This window comes from Lepidochelys kempii, chromosome 1 (genome assembly GCF_965140265.1).
Source record: "Lepidochelys kempii isolate rLepKem1 chromosome 1, rLepKem1.hap2, whole genome shotgun sequence".
Classification (NCBI taxonomy): Eukaryota; Metazoa; Chordata; order Testudines; family Cheloniidae; genus Lepidochelys; species Lepidochelys kempii.
The window spans coordinates 216,334,721-216,359,889 of record NC_133256.1 but is presented as its reverse complement, the minus strand read 5'-3'; the positions used below and the strand labels follow the sequence as shown (position 1 = coordinate 216,359,889).

The 25,169-nt window shown below is 44.5% G+C and overlaps 1 protein-coding gene across 3 annotated transcripts in view; it reads left to right on the top strand.

Annotated features, from left to right (window-relative positions):
- RIMKLB (ribosomal modification protein rimK like family member B) overlaps window positions 1-23,083 on the top strand; it is a 66,455-nt gene extending 43,372 nt beyond the window's left edge. For all 3 annotated transcript variants that reach the window (XM_073313651.1, XM_073313642.1, XM_073313661.1), the window contains 4 exons: window positions 10,903-11,133; window positions 13,111-13,197; window positions 15,830-16,033; window positions 22,421-23,083. In XM_073313651.1, the coding sequence (XP_073169752.1) occupies window positions 10,903-11,133; window positions 13,111-13,197; window positions 15,830-16,033; window positions 22,421-22,884 (986 nt within the window). In that variant the 3' untranslated portion in view covers window positions 22,885-23,083. The remainder of the gene's footprint in view (window positions 1-10,902; window positions 11,134-13,110; window positions 13,198-15,829; window positions 16,034-22,420) is intronic.
- The last annotated feature ends 2,086 nt before the right edge of the window (window positions 23,084-25,169 follow it).

Sequence of the window (25,169 nt, the reverse complement as noted above, 5' to 3'; positions counted from 1 at the left end):
TTCAGGTATGTTAGCAACAAGAGGAAAGTCAAGGAAAGCGTGGGCCCTTTACTGAATGAGGGAGGCAACCTAGTGACAAAGGATGTGGAAAAAGCTAATGTACTCAATGCTTTTTTGCTTCTGTCTTCACGAACAAGGTCAGCTTCCAGACTACGGCACTATGCAGCACAGCATGGGGAGGAGGTGACCAGTCCTCTGTGGAGAGAAAAGTGGTTTGGGACTATTTAGAAAAGCTGAACGAGCACAAGTCCATGGGGCCGGATGCGCGGCATCCGAGAGTGCTAAAGGAGTTGGCAGATGTGATTGCAGAGCCATTGGCCATTATCTTTGAAAACTCATGGCGATCGGGGGAAGTCCCGGACGACTGGAAAAAGGCTAATGTAGTGCCCATCTTTAAAAAAGGGAAGGAGGAGGATCCGGGGAACTACAGGCCAGTCAGCCTCACCTTAGTCCCTGGAAAAATCATGGAGCAGGTCCTCAAGGAATCAATTCTGAAGCACTTAGAGGAGAGGAAAGTGATCAGGAAGAGTCAGCATGGATTCACCAAGGGCAAGTCATGCCTGACTAATCTAATTGCCTTCTATGACGAGATAACTGGCTCTGTGGATGAGGGGCAAGCGGTGGATGTGTTGTTCCTTGACTTTAGCAAAGCTTTTGACATGGTCTCCCACAGTATTCTTGCCAGCAAGTTAAAGTAGTATGGGCTGGATGAATGGACTACTTGCACTATCAGGCACTGGGACAATCAGCAGGACCCAAACTATGGAACTAGTCAGAATAAGTTAATCTGCACCCCAAGCCTAACTGTATTCCGTTTGAAGCTCAAAGTATAGTCCTTTGATAAAGCCTCTATCAAATAATTATGAGAATTTCTTTAAAATATGCTCCCATACAATATAAATTAATACACCTCTGTAGTGGAACCAACATGGCTACAGCAACATTACAAACACCCCTTTACTGGAATTCTGAGGAAACTCTAATTTTTCAGGACTTTTTTTTAGTGCTTTTCTTAAGTTTATTTGACACTTACTAGATAACAAGGTGATGGGGAATCTCTATAAATACTCTTAATGGTGCTAGATTTTCAAGGACACAAAAAGCAATTGTGTCCAACCCTCGTTGAAAGTCAATGGGAGCTGGGTGCCTAAATCACATGTGTACTTATGAATATTTCTCCTAATTAGAATAAACCTTCCATTCATTAAGGTGTTTAGTTGGACATAAGGTAGACAAGAAGAATTTATCAAAATGATTAATAATTGGTTAAAGTGCTTTGTAAAAGCATACTAGGTTTTTTTAATTCAGGAACCTCTCCACAATATCAAAACGAAATTCCCTCTGCATGCAGACACTCATTAAGGTAAGTTATTAAAGCCTTGGCTTAATTATAATCAACAAATCCAAATATCTCCTGATTTAGTAGATACCTTCAACTTATCTGAAAAATTAAATTCAACAGATTTAAATCCATCTCAATATTAAAAGCATTCTTTTTGCAGACTTGAGTTCAAGGCTGAGTCAAGAAATTATATGCTTTCTTACCTACTTTAGAACTCTTGATTCTGTTGCTTTTGTAACTAGTTTCTGATTTGTCAGGTTATGAGAAGTTAGGTTTTTTTTATGATGTATTTTAATTGATTTATAGCAGTAGCCAGAATGGAATGGCTTCCAAAATGGCTTAGTCATTTGTAATTTGGCATTTGAATCTTTGTTTTGCTATAGTTTCAAATGGAATTATGTAAAAACACATTTATAAGAAATGTGTGTTAACTGTTATAGCCCTAGTGTTTTATAAAGCTTTTTGGAATTTGGATGGAGAGGGGAGATCTCATGCCCAAGGTGAGCTAGAAATGACACTGCTCCATGCTGTAGCTTTAATAAATAAAAGGGTGGATTGACAAGGAAAGAAATAAAACTAGATCATCCAGCATTAAAGTATTTTGGAAGATACCATTTTGGTGTACATTAGAGTCATCATAGATGGTGTGAAAGAGGCATGGGCAGGGGAGAAAAGAGCTTTAGGAGAGAATTGAAACAAATTGTGTTATTCTTGAGTTGATACATTGAGGCTTTTCCAGATGAGAGGAGCTGCAGAGAAGAAGGTTCTTGAGCACTCAGTGAGGAATGAGATTTTTGGGAAAAGGTGGAAAGGGAGCTAGTACAAGATGAATATATAAGGATCAGATAGGTGGAAATAAATCCAGAGAAGAGTTCTAAATAAATAATACACTTGTTATGGTCCCTTGAATTCTAACTAATATGTAGTTAGCATCATGCTCCTAGTAGCAGGTTCACATTTTTTCACCCTCTGCCTTTTGTGGTTTGCTCAGGAATCTATGCAAGAAATGTTCTTTGGCTAATTCTTAAGGGAAGAGAGGAAAAACAAAAAACCCCACAGGTTCAGAACTTCGAGAACTGCAGCTTGAACTATTCATTTTACTAAGCACAAATCTCTCTTCTCTCTCATATCTTTGGGTTTAAGATTATTTTCAGGATGTGGGAGGGAGCTTTCTGTGGTGGTTCTGAATTGATGCATCAAAACTGACAAGAAGGGCCCAGTGCTTGACTGTGTCCAGTTAAATATATGATGTAAGTGGACCTTTTAAAAAAAATTCCATCACTTGAGTCGCTTCAAATTATTGGAAACCTGTGAAAAGTTTGGTTAAAGTGCCTTGGTTAGCTTCACATAGCAACTCTAAAAAGCAGGGGTAAAATCCAGTTCTTCAGGGCAGCATTCAACTGTCTTAACTATGAGGCCATCCTTTCTCTCCCTGCCTCTTTAACTATATACCTTCCAACTTCTGCAAAAAATGAGGCACAAGTCCTATAGCCAAAACCCTCCTTCACTACACAACCCTGATTCATCTCCAGAGCAAGACTATCCTGTGCTCTGAGTGAGGCAGGAATTTTGTCCTTTCTGATTCTGATGCTTTCACTGGTAGTAAAGATTCCACCACTGGAGTTTATCCATGGAGCTCAAGAGCCTGTGTTCCTGTATCTTTTGTGGGCTTTGTAGATCTACTGGGCTTAAAAGTCTAGTTTGGGTCAGTGAAGTTGGCAAATGTATAAAGTAAGGAAGGGGCATTTTTTGGGTGTGATCATTTTACTGTTGTAATTGACAACTTTAAGGCATTTTTGATTTTTTTGTGAGTCCATCCTGTTCATAACAGGACAAGTGTCTGCATACTCCTAATAATAATAATAATAAATAAAAAAAACCCACACCATTGCATTGGCACTTATTGGCAATCTCGGCAAAGACTCCAAGGATAGAACAAGTCATAGAGGCTGAACTCTGCTCTCACTCCCAAAGATGGTCTCTCCTGGGCAATGATAACTCCCAATGGTGGGATGGTGTGGGAAACTTGCACAGCTATACCTATTCTGGGTTAAATAGAGAACTTCAATCATCCAGTTTTTCATTTGGGCACCTTTCATCATTGGTATGTTCACAGATGAAATTTAGAAAAAATGTCTAGTTGGAAGCCAGCTTTAAAAAGGAAGGTCCAAGATGCTCAAATGTACTGTGTTGCTGGATCAGTTGCAACATGCTGAAAAGGGAACTTGCACAACTATGCTCCTTTTGACTTGGTGTGTATGGCATAGACTCCTCCAGGCTTGTTTACATGACACTGGATTTTTTTTAAGCAAGGCATTTTTATTATCAGTTGGTGTTGGGCCAGGAATTCAGCGAGTTTGGCAATACCAAGCCAGGAAATCTTGTGCTGCAGATTTTAACATTGAGTAAGCAGCAATTATGCAAGTCCAAGGTTTCTCATGGATAAAGTTTTTCCTTCCTCGCCCTAAATGCATCTTCCCTGTATGTCTTCCTATACTCTAGAGATGCAGCCTTTTACATCTGATCTGATAGCAACATCATTTAAAGTTGTTTAGAATTTGCACATAACTAGATGTTTGTTTAATGTAACTACATTTGTAAATATATGCCCATACAATACCCTTTGTGTTTGTGTGTTAAAAATTGTTACATGTTTAACTTTATATGAAAATTCTGGTGGTCAAACACTGAACTCTAGGAGTCAGAAAACCTGGGTTTGATTCCTGAGTACCACAGACTTAAATATCCTGGCAAGTCAATTCACCTCTTTCTACCTCAGTTTACGCATCCATAATATGGGAGTGATAATGTGCAACCAGATTTGTAAAAAGATTTGAGAGTGATAGATGAAGAGCTTTGTTATAAATGTCAAGTATTTGTTATGAGGAGATATATGGATGGATATAAACTGTTCAGGAAGGACAGGCAGGGCAGAAAAGGTGGGGGAGTTGCGCTGTATGTAAGGTAGCAGTATGACTGCTCAGAGCTCAAGTATGAAACTGCAGAAAAACCTGAGTGTCTCTGGATTAAGTTTAGAAGTGTGAGCAACAAGGGTGATGTGGTGGGAGTCTGCTATAGACCACCGGACCAGGGGGATGAGGTGGACGAGGCTTTCTTCTGGCAACTCACAGAAGTTACTAGATCGCAGGCCCTGGTTCTCATGGGAGACTTCAATCACCCTGATATCTGCTGGGAGAGCAATACAGTGGTGCACAGACAATCCAGGAAGTTTTTGGAAAGTGTAGGGGACAATTTCCTGGTGCAAGTGCTGGAGGAACCAACTAGGGGCAGAGCTCTTCTTGACCTGCTGCTCACAAACCGGGAAGAATTAGTATGGGAAGCAAAAGTGGATGGGAACCTGGGAGGCAGTGACCATGAGATGGTCGAGTTCAGAATCCTGACACAGGGAAGAAAGGAGAGCAGCAGAATACAGACCCTGGACTTCAGAAAAGCAGACTTTGACTCCCTCAGGGAACTGATGGGCAGGATCCCGTGGGAGAATAACATGAGGGGGAAAGGAGTCCAGGAGAGCTGGCTGTATTTTAAAGAATCCTTATTGAGGTTACAGGGACAAACCATCCCAATGCATAGAAAGAATAATAAATATGGCAGGCGACCAGCTTGGCTTAACAGTGAAATCCTTGCTGATCTTAAACACAAAAAAGAAGCTTACAAGAAGTGGAAGATTGGACAAATGACCAGGGAAGAGTATAAAAATATTGCTGGGGCATGCAGGAGTGAAATCAGGAAGGCCAAATCACACCTGGAGTTGCAGCTAGCCAGAGATGTTAAGAGTAACAAGAAGGGTTTCTTCAGGTGTGTTAGCAACAAGAGGAAAGTCAAGGAAAGCGTGGGCCCTTTACTGAATGAGGGAGGCAACCTAGTGACAAAGGATGTGGAAAAAGCTAATGTACTCAATGCTTTTTTTGCCTCTGTCTTCACGAACAAAGTCAGCTCCTAGACTGGTGCACTGGGCAGCACAGCATGGGGAGGAGGTGACCAGTCCTCTGTGGAGAGAAAAGTGGTTTGGGACTATTTAGAAAAGCCGGACAAGCACAAGTCCATGGGGCCGGATGCGCGGCATCCGAGAGTGCTAAAGGAGTTGGCAGATGTGATTGCAGATCCATTGGCCATTATCTTTGAAAACTTGTGGCGATCGGGGGAAGTCCCGGACGACTGGAAAAAGGCTAATGTAGTGCCCATCTTTAAAAAAGGGAAGGAGGAGGATCCGGGGAACTACAGGCCAGTCAGCCTCACCTTAGTCCCTGGAAAAATCATGGAGCAGGTCCTCAAGGAATCAATTCTGAAGCACTTAGAGGAGAGGAAAGTGATCAGGAAGAGTCAACATGGATTCACCAAGGGCAAGTCATGCCTGACTAATCTAATTGCCTTCTATGACGAGATAACTGGCTCTGTGGATGAGGGGCAAGCGGTGGATGTGTTGTTCCTTGACTTTAGCAAAGCTTTTGACATGGTCTCCCACAGTATTCTTGCCAGCAAGTTAAAGTAGTATGGGCTGGATGAATGGACCATAAGGTGAATAGAAAGTTGGCTAGATTGTCGGGCTCAGTGGGCAGTGATCAACGGCTCCATGTCTAGTTGGCAGCCAGTATCAAGTGTAGTGTCCTAAGGGTCGGTCCTGGGGCCGGTTTTGTTCAATATCTTCATAAATGATCTGGAGGATGGTGTGGATTGCACCCTCAGCAAGTTCGCAGATGACACTAAACTGGGAGGAGAGGTAGATATGCTGGAGGGTAGGGATAGGGCCCAGAGGGCCCTAGATAAATTAGAGGATTGGGCCAAAAGAAATCTGATGAGGTTCAACAAGGACAAGTGCAGAGTCCTGCACTCTAGGACGGAAGAATCCCATGTACCACTACAGACTAGGGACCGAATTGCTCGGCAGCAGTTCTGCAGAAAAGGACCTAGAAGTTACAGTGGACGAGAAGCTGGATATGAGTCAACAGTGTTGACCCTTGTTGCCAAGAAGGCTAATGGCATTTTGGGCTGTATAAGTAGGGGCATTGCCAGCAGATTGAGGGACGTGATCGTTTTCCTCTATTCAACATTGGTGAGGCCTCATCTGGAGTACTGTGTCCAGTTTTGGGCCCCACACTACAAGAAGGATGTGGAAAAATTGGAAAGAGTCTAGTGGAGGGTAACAAAAATGATTAGGGGACTGGAACACATGCTTATGAGGAGAATCTGAGGGAACTGGGATTGTTTAGTCTGCAGAAGAGAAGAATGAGGGGGGATTTGATAGCTGCTTTCAACTACCTGAAAGGGGATTCCAAAGAGGATGGATCTAGACTGTTCTCAGTGGTAGCTGATGACAGAACAAGGAGTAAGAACCTGTTGGGGGGAGAAAGGTAGGCATAGTGAGCTATAAAGATGTCAGATGCTATCAAATACTTCTGGTGCATGAATTAAGATGATGGTCAGACCTGGACGTGGTGTCTTGAAATAGCTTGGTCCTTTTCAGTGAACTATAATGCCCCAGTGCAAAAGTATATCTGCAGTCTCAACCTAGCAGCTTCAGAAGCATGAGAGAAACAGATGGCTATGTGGCTGAAACACTAATAATAGTTGTTGAGCTTGGAAATAAGGCGGGTACAGCAAAAGTTGAAACATTTAAACACTGATACATCTTCTTTGGAATAATGAGGAGTCCGGTGGCATCTTCAAGACTAACAGATTTATTTGGGCATAAGCTTTCATGGGTAAAACCCCCCACTTCTTCAGATGCATCTGAAGAAGTGGGTTTTTTTTACCCATGAAAGCTTATGCCCAAATAAATCTGTCTTTAATGTGCCACTGTTGCTTTAAGATGCTGTTGTTTTTGTGGATCCTCCTTTTGTGGATACAGACTAACATGGCTATCCCTCTGATACTTCTTTAGAATGTAATCTTCCCTCTTTAAATGTTTCATGTCTTAGGAACAGTTGCCTTTTCTGCAGAAAAGGTGGTTAATGGATGGATTGTCACAATAAAGCAGCTAGAGAGACCTCTGGTGTGAAGAAATGGGGAGAAAGCATTTTTTCCTAGAGAAATACATAAAATGGCAGTCAGTTTAGCTTGTGGAGAGGAAGCTGTTATCCCATCTAGCTCACCATCGAAATAGGGTTGGCTCTTATGAGTGTAATAGTGATTCAAGGAGTGCTTGTCTTACTTAGTTATCAGATGTTGTTTTGAGAGGCCACCCTTCATGTGAGAGCGAGAACTGAAGCTCTGTAGCTCCTACCCCCCCCCCCCCAAGAGTGAAGTATCCTGGCAAAATTCCATCTTAAGTAATTACATTGTGCATTGCTAAAATTCCTCTTACAGCATCATCTGGATACAGTGAATTAAATTCACTGAGTAGAGTTAGAACTGCCACATTCTATTGTGGAGACATCTGCCTTGCAGAGGAGGGCTAAGGAATGGCTGTATTACTAAGTGTAAAACCCTATTTAAATGTAAGATTGTTGTTTTTTATGGTGCTGTTCAAGCTCGTGTAGTCTTAGGAGCTACTTGTGTCAAAGAATCCCAAAGTGCTTTATAATCATTACATATATAGGCATTGGCCACCCCTCCCCCCCCATTAAAGCGAACATTTTTGCTGGCAAAAGGCCTCAAGTGGATACCAGTGAAGTACAAGAAGTGTCAATACATGTGTCCCTCCTCCCAATGTGCCTAAACCTGCTAGGGCTGAGGATGTGTGGATAGCTATGTCTGCTTGGCCTATTCATGAGGCTATGTCTACACTACCACAGTAAGTTGAATAATGTAAGTTAAGAACGTAGCTGAAATCAACATAGTTTAGGTCGACTTACTGCGGTGTCTACACTGTGCTGGGTCGATGGGAGATGCTCTCCCATCAACTTACTTTACTCTTCTCGTTCCTTGTGGAGTACTGGAGTTGACTGGAGAGCTCTGTGCTGTTGTTTTCGTGGGTCTCACTAGACCTGCTAAATTGACGCCCAGTGCATTGATCACAGCAGTGTCGATCCCGTGGTAGGGTGGATGTAGCCTGAGACTGCCACCAAGGCAGCCAGTTAGTCATGTTCAGGATTTTTTTGTATATGGACAGATGCCTGCTAAATGCTGGCCTGAAACGAATTCATTTCACGTAGGATGCCAAATCGCCTGGGAAGTAACTTATTACTTCTGTCCAAAGGCCAGAATGGTTCCAGTACTTAGAGGTGAGATACTCTGCATACTGTTTGCCAAATTCTCAAGCCATTCAGTCACTTCCTATAACTCTCTGGTATCTTGGTTTTTATTTCGTATTGTATGTATAGATCTGTTCTTTGAAAAGCTAATTAGTCATATACATAAACATGTTGCTGCATGCCCCACAGCCTAATGCGTGGATTGATAAATCTACTCATCTGGGCATTCAGTTCTCCTGGATGTTCATTTAACTACAAATGACTGCATCTCAGGGCCAATACTAAATAAAAGCTTATTTTTTCAAAATGGCAGGATCTGGGTTTCCTGTTTACCTTAATGGAGCTGCCTCTAGTTGCAGTACTCCGTTGCTGGGAGACTGCAGCTAATTTTTATGATGCGCGTCAGTAGCAGTGACTCAAATTATACATTTCATTGAGTGCCTTTTTCCTCTTTGTTTTTAAACTGTCTTCTCTAAAGGGAGAGAAAATGCTTTTTGTTCTGGAGAGAACAGTGTCCAGACCAGTTTGAATCTAAACAAAGGGCCAGATTATCCTCTTGGTTAAATCATTGTAATTCCAGTGTCACTCCATGGGAGCTGATGGCCTGACTGAATTTATACCAGTTGTAACAGTCAAATCTGGTCCAAAATATTTAGGAGGACATTGGAGGTGGTTTATACTTCTCCTTCAGATTGCTGCACCCCTTTTGCAAACTCCTGAAGCCAAAACCTACTCAATTTAGTATATTCCATTTTAAAGAGAAAATGCCAAAATGGATTGAGAGAGATTTTTTTTCATCAGAAAACTGCATAATTCCAATTCACAACACAAAAATATACAACGGCTACTGTTGAAAAAGCAATTCTCACTAATGTAAACTGTTACTCAACTTCCATGTGTCTCAATACATGCATGTAAATAGGATAGTGAAAAGTGGGTGTGAATGGAGATTTAGGCGGGGAAGAGTGTGTCTAATGGAGAATGCTACTATATAATTGTTCTGACAACGTCAAAGTTCCGTGCTTGCCAAATCAGAGTTCCTTTTCATGTTGAAGGAGATGGTGGCCCTCTCCCTGATGTTTGCATCCCACTTGGGTTTTTTGCAGTGGCTATTTCTAATCTTGTTTGAGAAAGCACTGTAAAATGGTGTTGTGAAGCCTGCTTGCTTAAACACGCAAGTCATGTCAGCTGCAATGCGGCAGTGCTTGGTGCTAATGAGGTGAGCTTTCAGAGCAGCCTTCCTCTTGTGTGTGCTCTCTCTCGTGCACATATATATATATGTGTGTGTGTCTATACACACACACACACACACACACACATATATAATATATACACACACACGCACGCACAATAGTAGGAGAGGGGATTTGGGAAAGGGATCTGTATTGGGATTGGCTCTGTTTCTGCTCTTTCCAAAAAAAAAAGAAAAGGTTCTGTGTCTGTGTGCATGTGAAGGTGGGGAGGGCATCTTTCTCCATGCATTGCAGGGTAGAGGTGGCTTCTCCTTTCTATTAAAGGCATGATCTGAAATGTATCTTAGGTGGGAGGAGGGATATGAGAGGAAGAGGAGCAGAAAAGACCTGTCTCCAAGAAAAAGCATTAATTCAAGTGCTCCTTAAAAGCAAAATGAAACACAAACTGTCAATATAGCAGTTGTATACTGTGGATTTGCAGCCCTGTTTTAAAAATAAATCCCCTTTTTTGTTATGGGGATAGTCAGCAAATACACAGTACCAGATTTGAATTGTTCCAGCTGGCTTCCATTGTTTATGGAAATCTAAGCGCATTATCATCTCTTTTCCTATCTCTTCTCTCCTCCTTTAACCATTACGGTACCAATAGCAAGTGTCATCACCTCAGTGAATTGCACTGACTGATGAGTTTCCATCAGTTTCCACTTTATTGACCTGACAAGATGATCAAAATGACTTCTCGGCTCCCAACCCACTGTCATCTGCTAGGTCCTCCTCAGGAGACTTGACATCTTCTAAAAGCAAAGCCATCATACTTACTTTCCTGCAACTTGTTTCACTCCAACTTTCCCTCCCACCCCACCCCATCCCTCCAGACACACAGACTGTTGGATTAGATTGGTATTTTCCCATCTCTAATAATTCATCACTCTGAGGGCTAGTCCAGGATTGTCCAGACCTAGTTTTAAATATATCAGTGGGGGGGGACAGGAAGGATTTTTTGCCTCTGTGTACAAAGTGGCACAGTTGACTAGGTCTGTTATAAGAGTAACGGGGTGCCATTTAAACATAAGGCGTTAGACATCTGTTAGATGCAGAATACAGATGGATCGATGGTGTGATCTGGTATTATAATTATTTCTATGCTTTGTTTATCCATCTGTCATCTTCTTGAGCCCTTGGAGTTGATTGGAATGGCTTTCCTTTCCTTCCCTAGGTCTCCGGGTGAATGGGGAGCTCATTACTGCCTATCCACAGGTGGTGGTTGTACGTGTGCCAACACCCTGGGTCCAGAGCGACAGTGACATCACGGTCCTTCGCCACTTGGAGAAGATGGGCTGCCGGTTGATGAATCGGCCCCAAGCCATCCTCAACTGCGTCAACAAGTTCTGGACCTTCCAGGAGCTGGCTGGTCATGGTGTGCCTCTTCCAGACACCTTCTCCTATGGTAAGCCCATTGGGTTAAAAGGGCAACATACTAAAAGCACTTACAGCAGGTGGGACATTAGTCAAGTTCGGCAAGGCCCTTATTATTGGGTTGCAGTGTGTAACTGCCCTAGAGGAGTGGTGTGTAGTGGCTAGATTGGGGACTGGGAGTCAGGACTGCTTGATTGTTCTATATTGGGCTTTGCTGTGACACCATGGGCAAGTCATTTAGGCTCCATGCCCCACTTTCCCCATCTGTAAGGTGGGGTATTGTGAAGATTATTATCTAAAATACTTTGATATCTTCAGATGAAAAAGCTATGTCCCTTGTTCAACACACAGATAATGTGTGGAACTCAATGCATTACTGAAGTCAAGAATTCAGCTGTATTTGAAAAAGGATTAGAAATGTATATGATCAAGAACATCCACAGCTATATTGGATAGGAAAAAATGCATAAGGGTTACAAATCCTCATGCTTTATTATCAAAAACTGTCTGGTATTAGGAAGATAATTTCCCCTACGGGATGATTACTCAGTCCTTGTCTACAAGTGGTTTTATTGTACCTTCCTCAAGTGTGTTGTACTGGCCACTGTCAGAGACAGGATACTAGGCTAAATAGATCTGTGCTCTGATCTAGTATGGGAACTTCTTTGTTTTTAACTGTAATGTATTTAAGAATGGAAGATTCCCTCTCGGCCTCCTTTTCTGCTAAGGAAAGGGGGAAGTTTATTGTCTCTCTGTGCAGAAACACCAACAGGCTCTAGTAATGGGATCTGTCATACAAAGTCTCAGTTAACAGGAGAACTGATCCATGAATAAAATCTGTCCACCTGTTACATAAACTAATGTGATATAAATAAAACAGATACTTATTTGAAAAGTGACTGTGTCCTTGCATTAGAGATTCAGATGTCCCAACTGTTGGGGAAGGGGAGATGTGTGTTGTTCCTTTGAGAAAGGGGGACATGAAGAATGCGGGGTAACGAGAGAGTGTCTCCCATCCTGCACAGCTCGCCCTGTCTATATAACAAATTGGATTCAGGGTTGCGCTCTCTTCTGTTTAAGTGGTAGGTGGCTTGTAAAGGGTGGCATTGCCAAGAAGAGCAGGAGATGTTGAGCTGCTCATATTCCATTGTGAGCAGCAAAATCCAGGGCGGCAGCAGCTGCTGCTGATTTTCAAACTATCACCCTGACTTGAGTCCTCTGCTTTACTGCACAAGCCTCTGAGGGCTTTCATTCTCTCTCCCTCTAACCCCCTCCCTTCTGTTCCCCACACTACAGTCAGCCCTCTGAATGAAGGGTGAATTGAGCTTATCAGGTAACAGCCTAACATTAGGCTGTTATCAGGTAAACAACATTTAAAAACGACTCTTCTAGTGGCTTTATAGATGGAGTGGGATGGAGGAGTGGAAACATTAGTCCCGGAGTTAGGGGGGCAGGCTGAGATGTGAGGAACTCAGATCTAGGAATCTGGGGAGGTAGAATGGGACAGGATTTGGGGGGTGCTGGTCCCTGTATCACATCTTGTTCCCCTGCTACACGTAGCCAGGATGGACCTGTGTCTCCAGAGCATCCCCCTATTGGTTCCCTGCCAGGTGGATGGGAGGCAGGTAGGTGGGAGTTGATAAACATGGAGAAGGAAAAGGGAGCAGGAAAGAACAATAGAGTTCAGGGGAATTAAGATTTGGGGATTGGGTTTATCCTCATGGGTAGGGATCAGGAGTTCCAGGGAGTATTGGGGCATATTTGGAAGGAAGATGAGATAAGGGCAACAACACCCTTTCCCAATTACTACGGGTTAATGTCTCATAGATGACATGTGTCAGGGAAGTGCTGGCCCTTCTGAATGACCTGCCTTCTATTAACCTTTGGCCTACACTGCTGGCTTCAAGACCAGAGGTGGAAGGGGTATAGTCTGTATCCAGCAGTCACAGATTAGATTGGTAGTATCTGATTGGCAATTTGTAACGTTTCTTCGTTCTCTTCTTGTCAGGTGGTCATGAGAACTTTGCCAAAATGATTGATGAAGCGGAGGTGCTGGAGTTTCCCATGGTGGTGAAGAACACACGGGGTCATCGAGGTGGGTGCAGGGATGAGGGGAAGAGGCGTGTGGTGGTAACCAGCATTCCAGGGTTCCATGTGTGGTGAAGGGAAAGGGGCTTGAAGAGGCTTTATGTTGGGGGTTAGACTTTGATTTCCTTCTCTAAATCCTTCCAACTTCTGAATTGCTTCCGAGCGTTGAACAGACTTCAAACATGGAAGGCAGTTTTTAAATCAGCTGGTAACTTGTTCAAGGAGCATAGAATAGAAATAACAGGGGTCCTGCATGTGGTGCATTCACAGAGCCGTGTGAGGAGCCAGGACTGGAACAGCAGAAGGTTTCTACAGCTTTTGAGTGAGTGGCACGGGCATAACTGTGGAGAGAGGCTCCAGGACTTGGAATAGTAGTGGAATTAAGGGGAAATTTCTAAATAAGCTTAAGAGACTACAGCTCAGTTCAGTGAATCTTAATATCTTTTTCTTTCTACTTAGCATTGCCAATAGTCAGGTTTCAGTTTAATCAAGGCATTAAGTACCAAACTGGACCTAAATTCTACAACTGGATTTCTGATTTTGTGACTTTGGTGCAGATTCAGCAGCAGCTTCAAATAACTGAATAAGAACCTCATTTTGTAATTTAAATATTAAGTGTTAAATCAGTTTATCTTAATGTTAAATCAGTAGATTATCAAATGAAGACAGGTGTAAGCCGATGTGTTTCCGCACAGGGGATTGCACCAATTTAACTAAATTAACTTTAAAAACTGATTTTAGTTAGTGATGAAAGTTTCTTATGTAGCCAGAGCCTTAGACTCTGGAGCATGATTATGCAGTAAAGGGTGAATCTGTGCAATATGTGGGACCCAGGATTTAACTTGACACTACGTGGTATTCTGCTGATTAGATCTACTAAATATAATCAATTAGATAGCTTACAGCTATCAAATTTCTTCTCCTTCCCCAATCTGGGCTTGCATAAACCCCTGTTTATAAGGGGTACTTTAAAGCACACTTAATCCAGTGTCTCTGTACAGTGTCGTTTCAGTGGCATGAATTCTTAGATGAAAAGCTTCCCCCCAAATACTTTGAAGTTAAATACAGAACAGCAGATAGCAAATGATATTTTAGAAAACAGTGGCTTACATGTTATATATGGTGAATGAATTTAACCACTCACACTTAAGGCCATTAGCAGTGCAATTTGCATCAGTGCAAATGGGCACATAGTTTTTTATCAAAATGCCACACATCTCTGGTACCACATAATCCCACTGAAATGGGCAGTATCCTACCATCTTCCAAGTCCTTGGTGTTTTCATCCCCATTTTGGGAGCACAGTAGCTAGGAGAGTGGGGAAGTAGGGGATAAGCAGCAGCATGAGGAGAATGAGCTTAAGTGTGGACTGGGACTGAGTAGGTGGTACCAGTACCATCTTAAATCCTTCCGAAGCAGTGCTTCATTACTGCTGGCTTTAGCAGCTCCATGTTACATAGGAGTCTTTTGCTACACAGACCCTAAGCCCTGAAGGAGCAGAGCCTGCTGAGGTGGTACCCCCAACACAGTACTTCATCTCCTCTTCCTTCTGCTTTTTTTTCCCATTTCCTCGTTAAACGAGGCAGTTTATCAAGGGATTTTGTAATGCAGTAATGTTGCAGCATAATTCAGTGAAGCTCTGCCACATAAATTGGTGGTGCCTTACTGCAAAATGTAAATCTAATGTGCCATATAATACAAGAGGTGTCAACAGAGGAGGAGAGCAATTAAGAGAGAAGGCTGATGAAGGAAAGGAAATGAACTACAGAGTAGTGGAGACTGTTCCAGAAGTGCCTTTCACAGACACTGGGGAGATTACGTGGAGGGATGGGAAGTCTCTGTGAGGTGAGCTGAGGAAACAAAGTGAGGAGTAAAAAGAACACATTAGAGATTGGCTGAAGTAAGTCTTTAGAATAGTTTGCTGGCAAGGGGCATTGAATTTCTAAAGAAACAAGCTGGCCCTCTTTCACCAACTGTCAGTATGCCCCACATTATTTTTAGTGGAATAAGCTGCTGAAGTTGTCTCATTTTATCAGCTCCATCAGTGTCAGTCACAGCTACATTTCTCTCTAAACCCTTATGTTCCATTGGACGTCTGTCACCCCACTACTGGGATGTGGTGGGTACAGGGGTGCTGTTTTCCTCATGTATTATTATGATGATTTTATAGCAGTGGACTAATGCCATAGCATACTTCCTACAGTGCATCTGGGTAGAGTTCTAAGTTAACTTTGTTTTTATACCTTGAAGTTCCAGCTTTCTGCTTTAAATGGGGGAGAGGCTGTGCTGTTGGTTGCATGTGTGCTTCTCTCTGTGGTTTGTGTCTCCTCTCCTGTCTTACCAGGCACCTGTCCCAAAAGGGGTGGGAGTTATAAGGCCCAGTTTCTCTATTAAAGAGCTTTTTTGGCTGACTTACCACCCTGACTGTCTCAGTACTTGGTACATTCAGCAGCACTGACGCAGTTGAGTACCGATCTACACAGGAGAATGTGTAAAGGGATATAAAATATATCCAGCTCATGAGGATAGGCAGTTTTTTTTTGGAGATTCTTCATGTGCTGAATCTATAACACAAGACAAGTCTAGCGGCTCTTGCCCTTGTTCCCAGTTCCCACTCTCAATGTTTTCTCTTGGAACAGGCAAAGCTGTATTCCTGGCACGAGATAAGCACCATTTGGCAGACCTGAGCCATTTAATTCGTCATGAGGCCCCTTACCTGTTCCAGAAATATGTCAAGGAGTCCCATGGCAAGGATGTTCGTGTCATCGTGGTAGGCGGCCGCGTGGTGGGGACCATGCTGCGCTGCTCAACAGATGGGAGGATGCAGAGCAACTGCTCACTTGGTAGGAATAGCATTGTTTGTGGTCTTGATTGGAATTTGTGGAGCCCAATGGGAGATGAGTGGCAACCCCAATTTAAATGAGAAGTTGCACATTTTATTTTTTATTTATTGATGTTTATTACAGTAATGTCTAGGGGCCACCTGAGGACAGGATCCCATTGTGCTAGGATCTGTACAAACATAGAATAAGACAGTCCCTGCAACAAAGAGCTTATAATCTAAATAGAGAAGACAGTATGGGAGAAAAAGATGAGACGCACAAGTAGTGTGAATGATGCAATGGTGGCAAATGTCGTGCCATGGTATTTTTGGTCTTTCAGTGGGGTTATATTAGAAGGGGATAAGCTAGATCAGGGGTTCTCAAACTTCATTGCACCGTGACCCCCTTCTGACTACAAAAATTACTAGAGGACCCAAGGAGAGGGGACCGAAGCCTGAGCATGCCCAAGTCCCGCCATCCCGGGAGAGGAGGAGAGGCAAAGCTGAAGCTCCACCTCCACCTTCCCAGGCCGGGGGGCATCAAAGCCGAAGCCCAAGGGCTTCAGACCCAGGCAGGGGGCCTGTAACCTGAGCTCTGGGCCCCAGCAAGTCTAAACCAGCCCTGGCAACCCCAATAACATGCGGTTGCACCCCACAGTTTGAGAACTGCTGAACTAGATGGAAAGACACAGGAAAGAAGGGAATGGGAGGGGTTGGAGCAAACCAATCAGCACAGGGGAGAGAATGTTCAGAGTGAAAACTGGAGAGAGCTGTCTGACATCAGTGTCTGTCAGCCCCTGCTTAAAGTGTTTTCTGCAGCTGCTGGACCAGCTTCAGTCTCTGGCTGGCTCCTCCATGCAATTTCGTTCCCAAAGACACATGGCTCTTAGTGTCCTCAAAGTTGGTGTGGGGGAAGGGGTCCTCCCCTGCATAGTTCTGGGGAGTGCTGTGGGGGGAGAGTTGACCCTAGCTGGGCCCCATTTTTACCACCTCCTTCACATGCAGTACAGCTTCAAATCTTATGGGAGATCAAAAAAGTTTGGATAATTGGGGAATTTTCAGTGTAACAGATACTAGGGGACGTGACTCATTTTGAGAGATGACTTGAGGAAAGGTGTTTCAGATAGAATACTCTATAACTTAATTCTTCCTAAGATGCTGAGCATCCACAGTTCTCATTAAAGCCAGTAGGAGCTTTGAACATCAGGCCATTAGTGTATATGGCACGCTAAAGCAAAGATCCCAAAGAGCTTGGCAAAACACGTGCGCATACATGTCTGAAATCTAGATATACCTCTGAACACTTAAACACCCACCACTGAAATACAGGCATTCTGGGGCAGAAGTTTTAACATTAAACAGCGGTGCTGTATAATATTTTAGTACAGGAAATGAATATATATACAATTGAATCTGCAAGGGGAATTGTAGGGAATCAAAATAACTGCTATCCAAGCTAGAATTCAACCTGGACACTGGAGTTAAGAAATCTGCAAAAGATTTTTAAAATATGGGGTCAGCAGTACTCCCTTTTGTTTTTTTGTGTGGGGTGGAGAAGATTGCTTTATACTGAGTAAAGGTGGCCTTAAAAGGTTTTTGTTAAATGTTATTTTACTTTTGACCTTAGCAATATTTGGAATACTATGTCTGGTCCTCCCTGGTCTTGTTCAAAGGCTTCTTAAGAGTGCTTAGAGATGTGTATTGGGAGCCCACACTTTGGCTTAAAGGGCGGGGTGCTAAATCTTCAACAAAGATGCTCTTTCTTTCAAATATTCATTAGGCATTTGAATTAAGTAAGGCATTGTTTGCACTACAGTGGCACAGCTACAGTGCTGCGGTTGTGCTTTTTGTGGTGTCATAGGGCACGGCTACACTTGCAGATGTAGAGTGCTTTGAGGTAAACCCGCCTTCAGAGAGCGCAGTAGGGAAAGCGCAGCAGTCTGTCCACACTGACAGCTGCAAGCGCACTGGTGTGGCCACATTTGCAGCACTTGCAGCGGCATTGGGAGCGGTGCATTATGGGTGGCTATCCCACAGAGCACCTCTTCCCATTCTGGCGCTGTGGCTTGTGGGAAGGGGGCGGGGCATTCTGGATCCTGTCCCAATGCCCTGTGATGCATCGGTTCGCATCCCAGCAATCCCTGTGCCTCAGTCCACATCTGGCGCCATCTTTCAACATTTTTTGTACTGCGCGCGCTGTCTTCCCTTTCGGTCTGCGGAAATGGAGCCTGAACTGCTGAGGAGTATGCTGATGAGTCTTGCCAGCACATCACATTTGGCAGCATAGTTATTCCTTATGATCCAAGGTGACAGTGAGGGCTCCGACGATATCGACTCTTGTAACGCATATGACACGAGTGTGCTTGTGGCATTCATGGACATGTTCACCACCGTGGAATGCCACTTTGGGGCTCAGGAAAGAAGCACTGAGTGGTGGGATCACATCTTCATGCAAGTCTGGGATGATGAGCAGTGGCTGCAGAACTTTCAGATGAGAAAAGCCACTTTCATGGGACATGTGAGGAGCTCGCCCCCACCCTGCTGCGCAAGGACACAAGATTGAGAGCTGCCCTGCCGGTGGAGAAGTGGGTGGCTATTGCAATCTGGAAGCTGGCAACTCCAGACAGCTACCAATCGGTCACTAACCAGTTTGGAGTGGGAAAGTCAACCGTTTAAATCGTGTTGATGCAAGTTTGCAGGGCCATTAATCACATCCTGCTCAGAAGAACCTTGACTCTGGGTAACGTGCATGACATTGTGGATGACTTTGCACAAATGGGTTTTCCTAACTGAGGAGGAGCGATAGATGGCACACACATTCCAATTCTAGCACCAACCCGCCTAGTCTGAGTACGTTAATCGGAAGGGGTATTTCTCTTTGGTTCTCCAAGCGCTTGTGGATCACCGTGGGCATTTCATTGACATTAACGCAGGCTGGCCCGGAAAGGTGCATGATGCACGCATCTTTCCGAACACTGGCCTGTTCAGGAAGCTGCAAGCCAGAACTTTTTTCCCAGACCAGAAGATCACCGTAGGGGAAGTGGAAATGCCCATTGTGATCCTTGGAGACCCCGCTTACTCTTTAATGCCATGGCACTTGAAACCCTACACAGGGAGCCTTGACAGCAGCAAGGAGCAGTTCAACAACAGTCTGAGCCGGTGCAGAACGACTGTGGAGTGTGCTTTTGGCCATTTAAAGGGCCGCTAGTGCTGTCAGTATGGGAAGCTGGACCTGGCCGATGACAGCATCCCCACGGTTATATCCATGTGCTGTACCCTCCATAACATTTGTGACGGGAAGGGTGAAAGCTTCACTCAGGCATGGAACTCAGATGTTCAACACCTGGAGGCTGAATTTGAACAGCCAGAGATCAGGGTTATTAGAGGGGCCCAGCGTGGGGCTGCAAGGATTAGGGATGCCTTGAGGGAGCAATTTGAGGCTGAAAGCCACCAGTAATGTCTGGTGCCCCGCACGGGAGCGAAGTGTAGTGGTTCCAATGTTAGTAGGACTCTGTGTCTGCTATGCTGACTTGCAGTGCCTGTTTCTTTCCTGGGTTAAGGTATCTTTTACTTTATGCAATAATAAAGAATGTTTTCAAAGCCAAAAAATCCATTTATTGAAAAGAAACACAACTGCTTGGGAAACAGAAAGGGCAAGGGGTGGAGTGGGAAACGGTACAAGCACAGATTTCCGTATGTCCTGTTACGTTACTCGGCCTTCCTGTCTGGAGTGCTGTGCAATGAGTGCTGCACTTCAGGATGGCTATACTGCATGGTGGTGGGGGTTGAGTGCAGTGGATAAGGGTCGTAGTTTTCAGGGCTAGGTGGTGAAGCTACAGGTGTTGGAGGCAGCTGGTGACAGTAAGAACCCAGATGTTGGGGGAAGTGGGTGGGAGGTGGCATGGGGGCACAAGGGAAAGAGTTTTGGGACAAGGGCTGCAGGGGGGGCGGGCGCAGTAGTGCTCCGCCTGCATGGCTATGAGCGTCTGGTTCAAGTCCCCTTGGCGCCCCATTATGCTTATCAGCCGATCAGTGCTTTGCTGCCGGAGCACCGCGCTCTTGTGCCGGTGTTCCTCATTCTGCTGGCGGATCCTCTTTTCACTGTCCCGCCACTCCTGCACTTTTTGATTTTCATTATTTGAATGCTGCATTACTTCATGCAACATGTCTTCCTTGCTTCCACGTGGCCTCTTTCTGATTCTTTGGAGTCTTTCAGCCGGTGATAACATGGATGGCTGAGATCTCAAGGTTGCATTTGTAAAGGCAAAATGCAACACTTAACGGAGGCAGCATTGTTCACACCAGACAAAGCAATGATTCCCCCATATTTAAGAGCAAGCACAGTCTACACAATAGCATAATTTGCCTGTCCTAAAGCGAGCGCACATAACTCCCGGGAGCCCCAAAATGGTGAGTAAGCACAGGGTCAAGTGTGACTGACTGTTTCACGGCTGTACTGTCCTCTGGGTTTCTGTGCCTTGGGGAGAGCCAACAGTGGCAGGGGCCCCTATACTGAACACTGTGCCAACATTTTCCACAGGAGTTCATCCTGGAAGATACCTCACTGCTGAGGGTGACCTGGGAAGCAAGGGAGGGTCTTCTCCTGCAATGCGGTTTCCGCCCTGGCCCATATGCAGCTTGCCTGTGTGCAGCAATGATCCCCTCGCCCCTCACGGCACAGTGGCGCGGACAAGTTAGCATTACTGGGACAAGGACCACAGTGGCTCTCCCGAGAAACCTGCGCAAGCGCATTGCCCAAGTTCTGGACGAGACCTTTGAAGAAATCACTGAGGCCGATTACCGCGATGTGAGAGAGCACATCAACGCCCTATTCTGCATCTAGGCATCAATGCAGCCATAGCCCTCCTCGCCCCAAGAGCCCACACCAAATAATTTCTTTCCCAAAATAAAAGCCACTTACCGGGGGCCTCCTCTGGTGTTTGTCCTTTCCAAAGCACTGGCCGCCGCGACTGGCTACCTTAATCCTGGCTTGAGAACAGCTTCTGGCTGCATGCATCTAGGGATTCCGGGGTGTCTTCCTCTGCCTCAGCACCCTCGCTCCTGCTTTGCTGTTCCTTCTCCTCCTCCTGTCTTGTTCCACTGGGCTCTGAAGTGTCAATGGTGGTCCTTGGAATAGAGGTGGGGTCACCCCAAATATTGCGTCCAGCTCTTTGTAGAAATGGCAGGTCGCAGGGGTAGCACCAGAGTGGCTGTTTGCCTCGCGGGCTTTGTGTTAGGCATTCCGCAGCTCCTTCACTTTAATCCTGCACTGCAGTGCGTCCTGGTCATGGCCCCTTTCCATCATGTATCTTGATATCTTCCTGAAGGTACGGCTAGAGCGCAGCTGGGACTGTACAGCTTCGTCCCCACAAACACTGGTGAGGTCCAGCACCTTACCATTGCTCCATACTGGCGATTGCCTGACGGGTGGAGGCATGGTCACCTAAAAAGATTCGCTGAGAGCACTCCATGCCTGGCTGAGCAAACAGGAAGGGGATTTTCAAAATTCCCAGAGAATTTAAAGGGCGGGTCTGACGGTTGGTCACCTGAGGGCAGGGCAGTAGAGTTCAAAGTGATGACCAGAGTGGTTAGAACAGGCATTGTGGGACACTTCGGGAGGCCGATCAGAGTGCACTAACAGACCAGGGTGTCTGGTGCCGCAGTGCTCCAGTGGGGGGCGCACCAAACGTTATTCCACTCACTGAGGTGGAGTACCAGGAGCACTCTAGCCATGGAGTCAGAGCACTCTACGTGCCTTGCCAGTGTGGACGGGTAGTGAGCTAGTGCGCCCAGGGCTTCTTTAATGCGCTCTAACTCGCAAATGTAGCCAAGCCCATAGTGTAGATGCTTCCTATGCCCACAGAATGGGTTAGGTCATGCTAAATATGTAGGACAGGGTGCAAAATTTTTCGCAGCCCTCACTGATGTAGTTAGGTCAATCTAATTTTTAAGAATAGTCTGTCTTAAATGTTAAATGAATTTTTAGTTTTTGTTTCCTCAACTGCTTAGCTTTCAGGCTTATCTTTTTTGATGTCGTATCACTGATTCTTCAGTTACCATGGTCTTCCAGCATAGCAAAGATCTGAGTAGCTAATAGGAGAAGCAAGCAATGCTCTTAGGTGGGGGGCAGAGGGATGACACTGTGTCAGACCACCTTCTAACGGAACAAAGAAGCAAAACAGACACATGGCGTGTTTTTTTTAATTTGCAGGTCAGCTTTAACACCCCTACAAATAAAAAATGTGTTGATATCCTTCCTGACCAAAAGTGGTCGCACCCTTCCCTGCAGCACTCTGGATTTTCCTTGGATGTTTCCCATCCAAGAACTGAGCCATCCCTACTATGCTCAGCAGGTGCCATTTGACCAGATCGCAGCCTGAGGGCTGACCCTTGTTTTCCCTTTTGCCAGGTGGTGTAGGGATGATGTGCTCACTGAGCGAACAAGGCAAGCAGCTGGCAGTCCAGGTGTCAAACATCCTGGGGATGGACGTGTGTGGCATCGACCTACTGATGAAAGATGATGGCTCGTTCTACGTCTGTGAGGCCAATGCAAATGTAGGTTTCATTGCCTTTGACAAGGCTTGTAATCTAGATGTAGCTGGTATCATAGCGGACTACGCCGCTTCTCTCCTCCCCCCCGGTCGCTTGACGCGGCGCATGTCCTTGCTCTCTGTGGTGTCCACGGCCAGCGAGACGAGCGAGCCAGAGCTGGGCCCTCCAGCTAGTGCCGCTGTCGACAACATGAGCGCTAGCTCCAGCTCTGTCGACAGCGACCCTGAGACCACGGAGAGAGAGTTGCTCACCAAGCTCCCGGGGGCTTTATTCAACATGAACCAGCTACTAGCCAATGAGATCAAACTCCTTGTGGAATGATGCCACGTGTAAATACCTGACCAGCAAAACTCTTGTGCATTTTTTTTTAAACCAACTTGCAATGCTGTTTATCAGAGAAGCTCAGGGAGATGAATGGAGTGGGGAGGGAATTAGTCGAAAGGGTGAGATTAAAAGGTGCATGTTCTCCGCTTGCTGCTCTTACTTTTTAATCCTCCAGAACATATGATTGGCTTCATTTTTTGGCAGCCAATCTCTAGTCAGTGATACCCAGTTCAAACCCACGTGCGGATTTTATTTATGTGCCGCTGTAGTCCCAAGCTTATCACAGAACTTGTGTATTGATGGGGAAATATTACAGCGCAATTCACGCTTCTGGTTTTGGAATGCTATCTTGCAATTCTCCAAAAGCATCTGTGAACTCATGCAGCTGTGAACTCTCTCCTGCCTCTTTAAGAGCTTGATCTTGTGAATTGCTTGAGTGCCTTTAGTTTCCAAGAGAGCTGAGGGTGCTCAAGGTCTGATATTTCAAAGGTGCTGAGCAGCTGCAGTTCCCATTTACGTAAGTGGGAGCTGTGAAAGTTCAGCATCTCTTAAAATCAGCCCGTTGTGACCTTGCAGGATCTGGCCTTGAGTGATGGGGCAGGGACAGGAAACTCGAGCTTTCAGTACAAACCTGCGACTTCTGCCATCTCAGTATTAACTGGCATGTGTCCACAAAAATGTGTCCATATTTGTTTATAAAGCTTTTGAGGGGGGGATGTTTTTTAAATTTGTGTTTTTTATCATTTTAAATCCTGGGGCAGGTGTGTAGAGGAATCAGTCATGTTCTCATTCATGGCAGAAGTGGCACGTTTTAACTATTTTTGCACGATTGGAGGAGATAAACAGCATTGTAATGTTCGGTGTACAAAATAATGTTTAATCCAATGTGAAAAAGAATTACACTAGTTTAAAACAAATGTGCATTGACTTGTATTTGTTAGTGTTTTAGTCTTTTTGAGAGAGAGATGCTATGTTAATGTTCCATTTTTTTAATACATGCTAGTCCAACACACCCTTCTCTATGCCTGCATCTTTAACAGTGGCCAAAGTGAGAACACCACAAACTATTTAACAAAACACTGACTTGAAGCCTGTAAATCATTCTTTTATTTTTGTCATTTTTTCCCTGGGAAACATGGTAGGGTGTGGAGGAGGGAAAAGGTTGGTTGAAACCTCAGACATTTAGGATAAATCTGAAGTTGGTTCGTTACCACTATTACTAGGCTTGTATTTTCCACACTGAAAATGTCTCAACTCTGATGTCAGCTGAGCTCCAAAACATGGATCCAGGAGAAAAATACACAGTTCTTGGCTTTGGGAAACTATGCAGCAGATTAAAAAAAAAAAAAAAAGGGCTCAGCTAGAATAAAAATATAAAAGGCCACAAGCAATGAATAGATGGATCCTGGACCCTGTGTATGTGTGTGCGCTTTGCTTTATTTCTTTTTGGTTTGGGGCTGTTCAGTTTCTTTTTTTCAGGCTGACTGATTTTCTTTCCTCAGTCCTTCTGGCTGTGCATTTTCTCATTCAATTTGAGCAGTTTTGGGAAACAAAGAACCAAAACAGCAGTGTTGGGTCCATTTTGAAGTCCTCACCTTCCTCCTCCTCACCTCCTGCTTGTTCCTTCCCTCCTTCTGGGTTCATAAAGCACTGGAACTATAGATATAGATATATATATATATATAGATATATATATATATGCGCCTCTTTTTAGGGGAAAAAAAGTAAAACGTTTGTGACTGAAAGATGGTTTTGTGAAAAGAGGGTTTGGAGGGGTGTTTGTGTGTGTGCAATGCTGCTGTTATCTGGATACTTTAAAGGAGCATGTCCCATGTATCCGCTGAGGCTCTGCGCTTCCTACCCCTGTGGCCCCTCCTCACCTCTCCGCTGCTCTGCTGCTTTACCGTCGCTCATTCGGATCTTAAACAAACACAACTCATGGACACTACGGAGAGAGACTTCAAGAGGCAATAAACAGAACAGTATTAACCTGCTTTCATGGAGGTTTGATCATGCTTATTTGTACAGTTTTTTTAATTTTAAAAAGGAATGTAATAAAATGAGGGGTTTTTGTAGAATTAAATATTGTTATTAAAAACAAGTGGAAGGTTGATTGTTGATGTTAGCTGATGGAGTGATCCAGATGATCCAGCAACAAAAGACGTTTCAACAGTCAAGGTCATCTCTGAGGTTTTATTCCTGAACCTTCAAGTGCACAGATTATAACAAAAGAAAACAAAGGTTTTCCCTTGTATAAAAAATCAGTACACCCCAGTACAGGT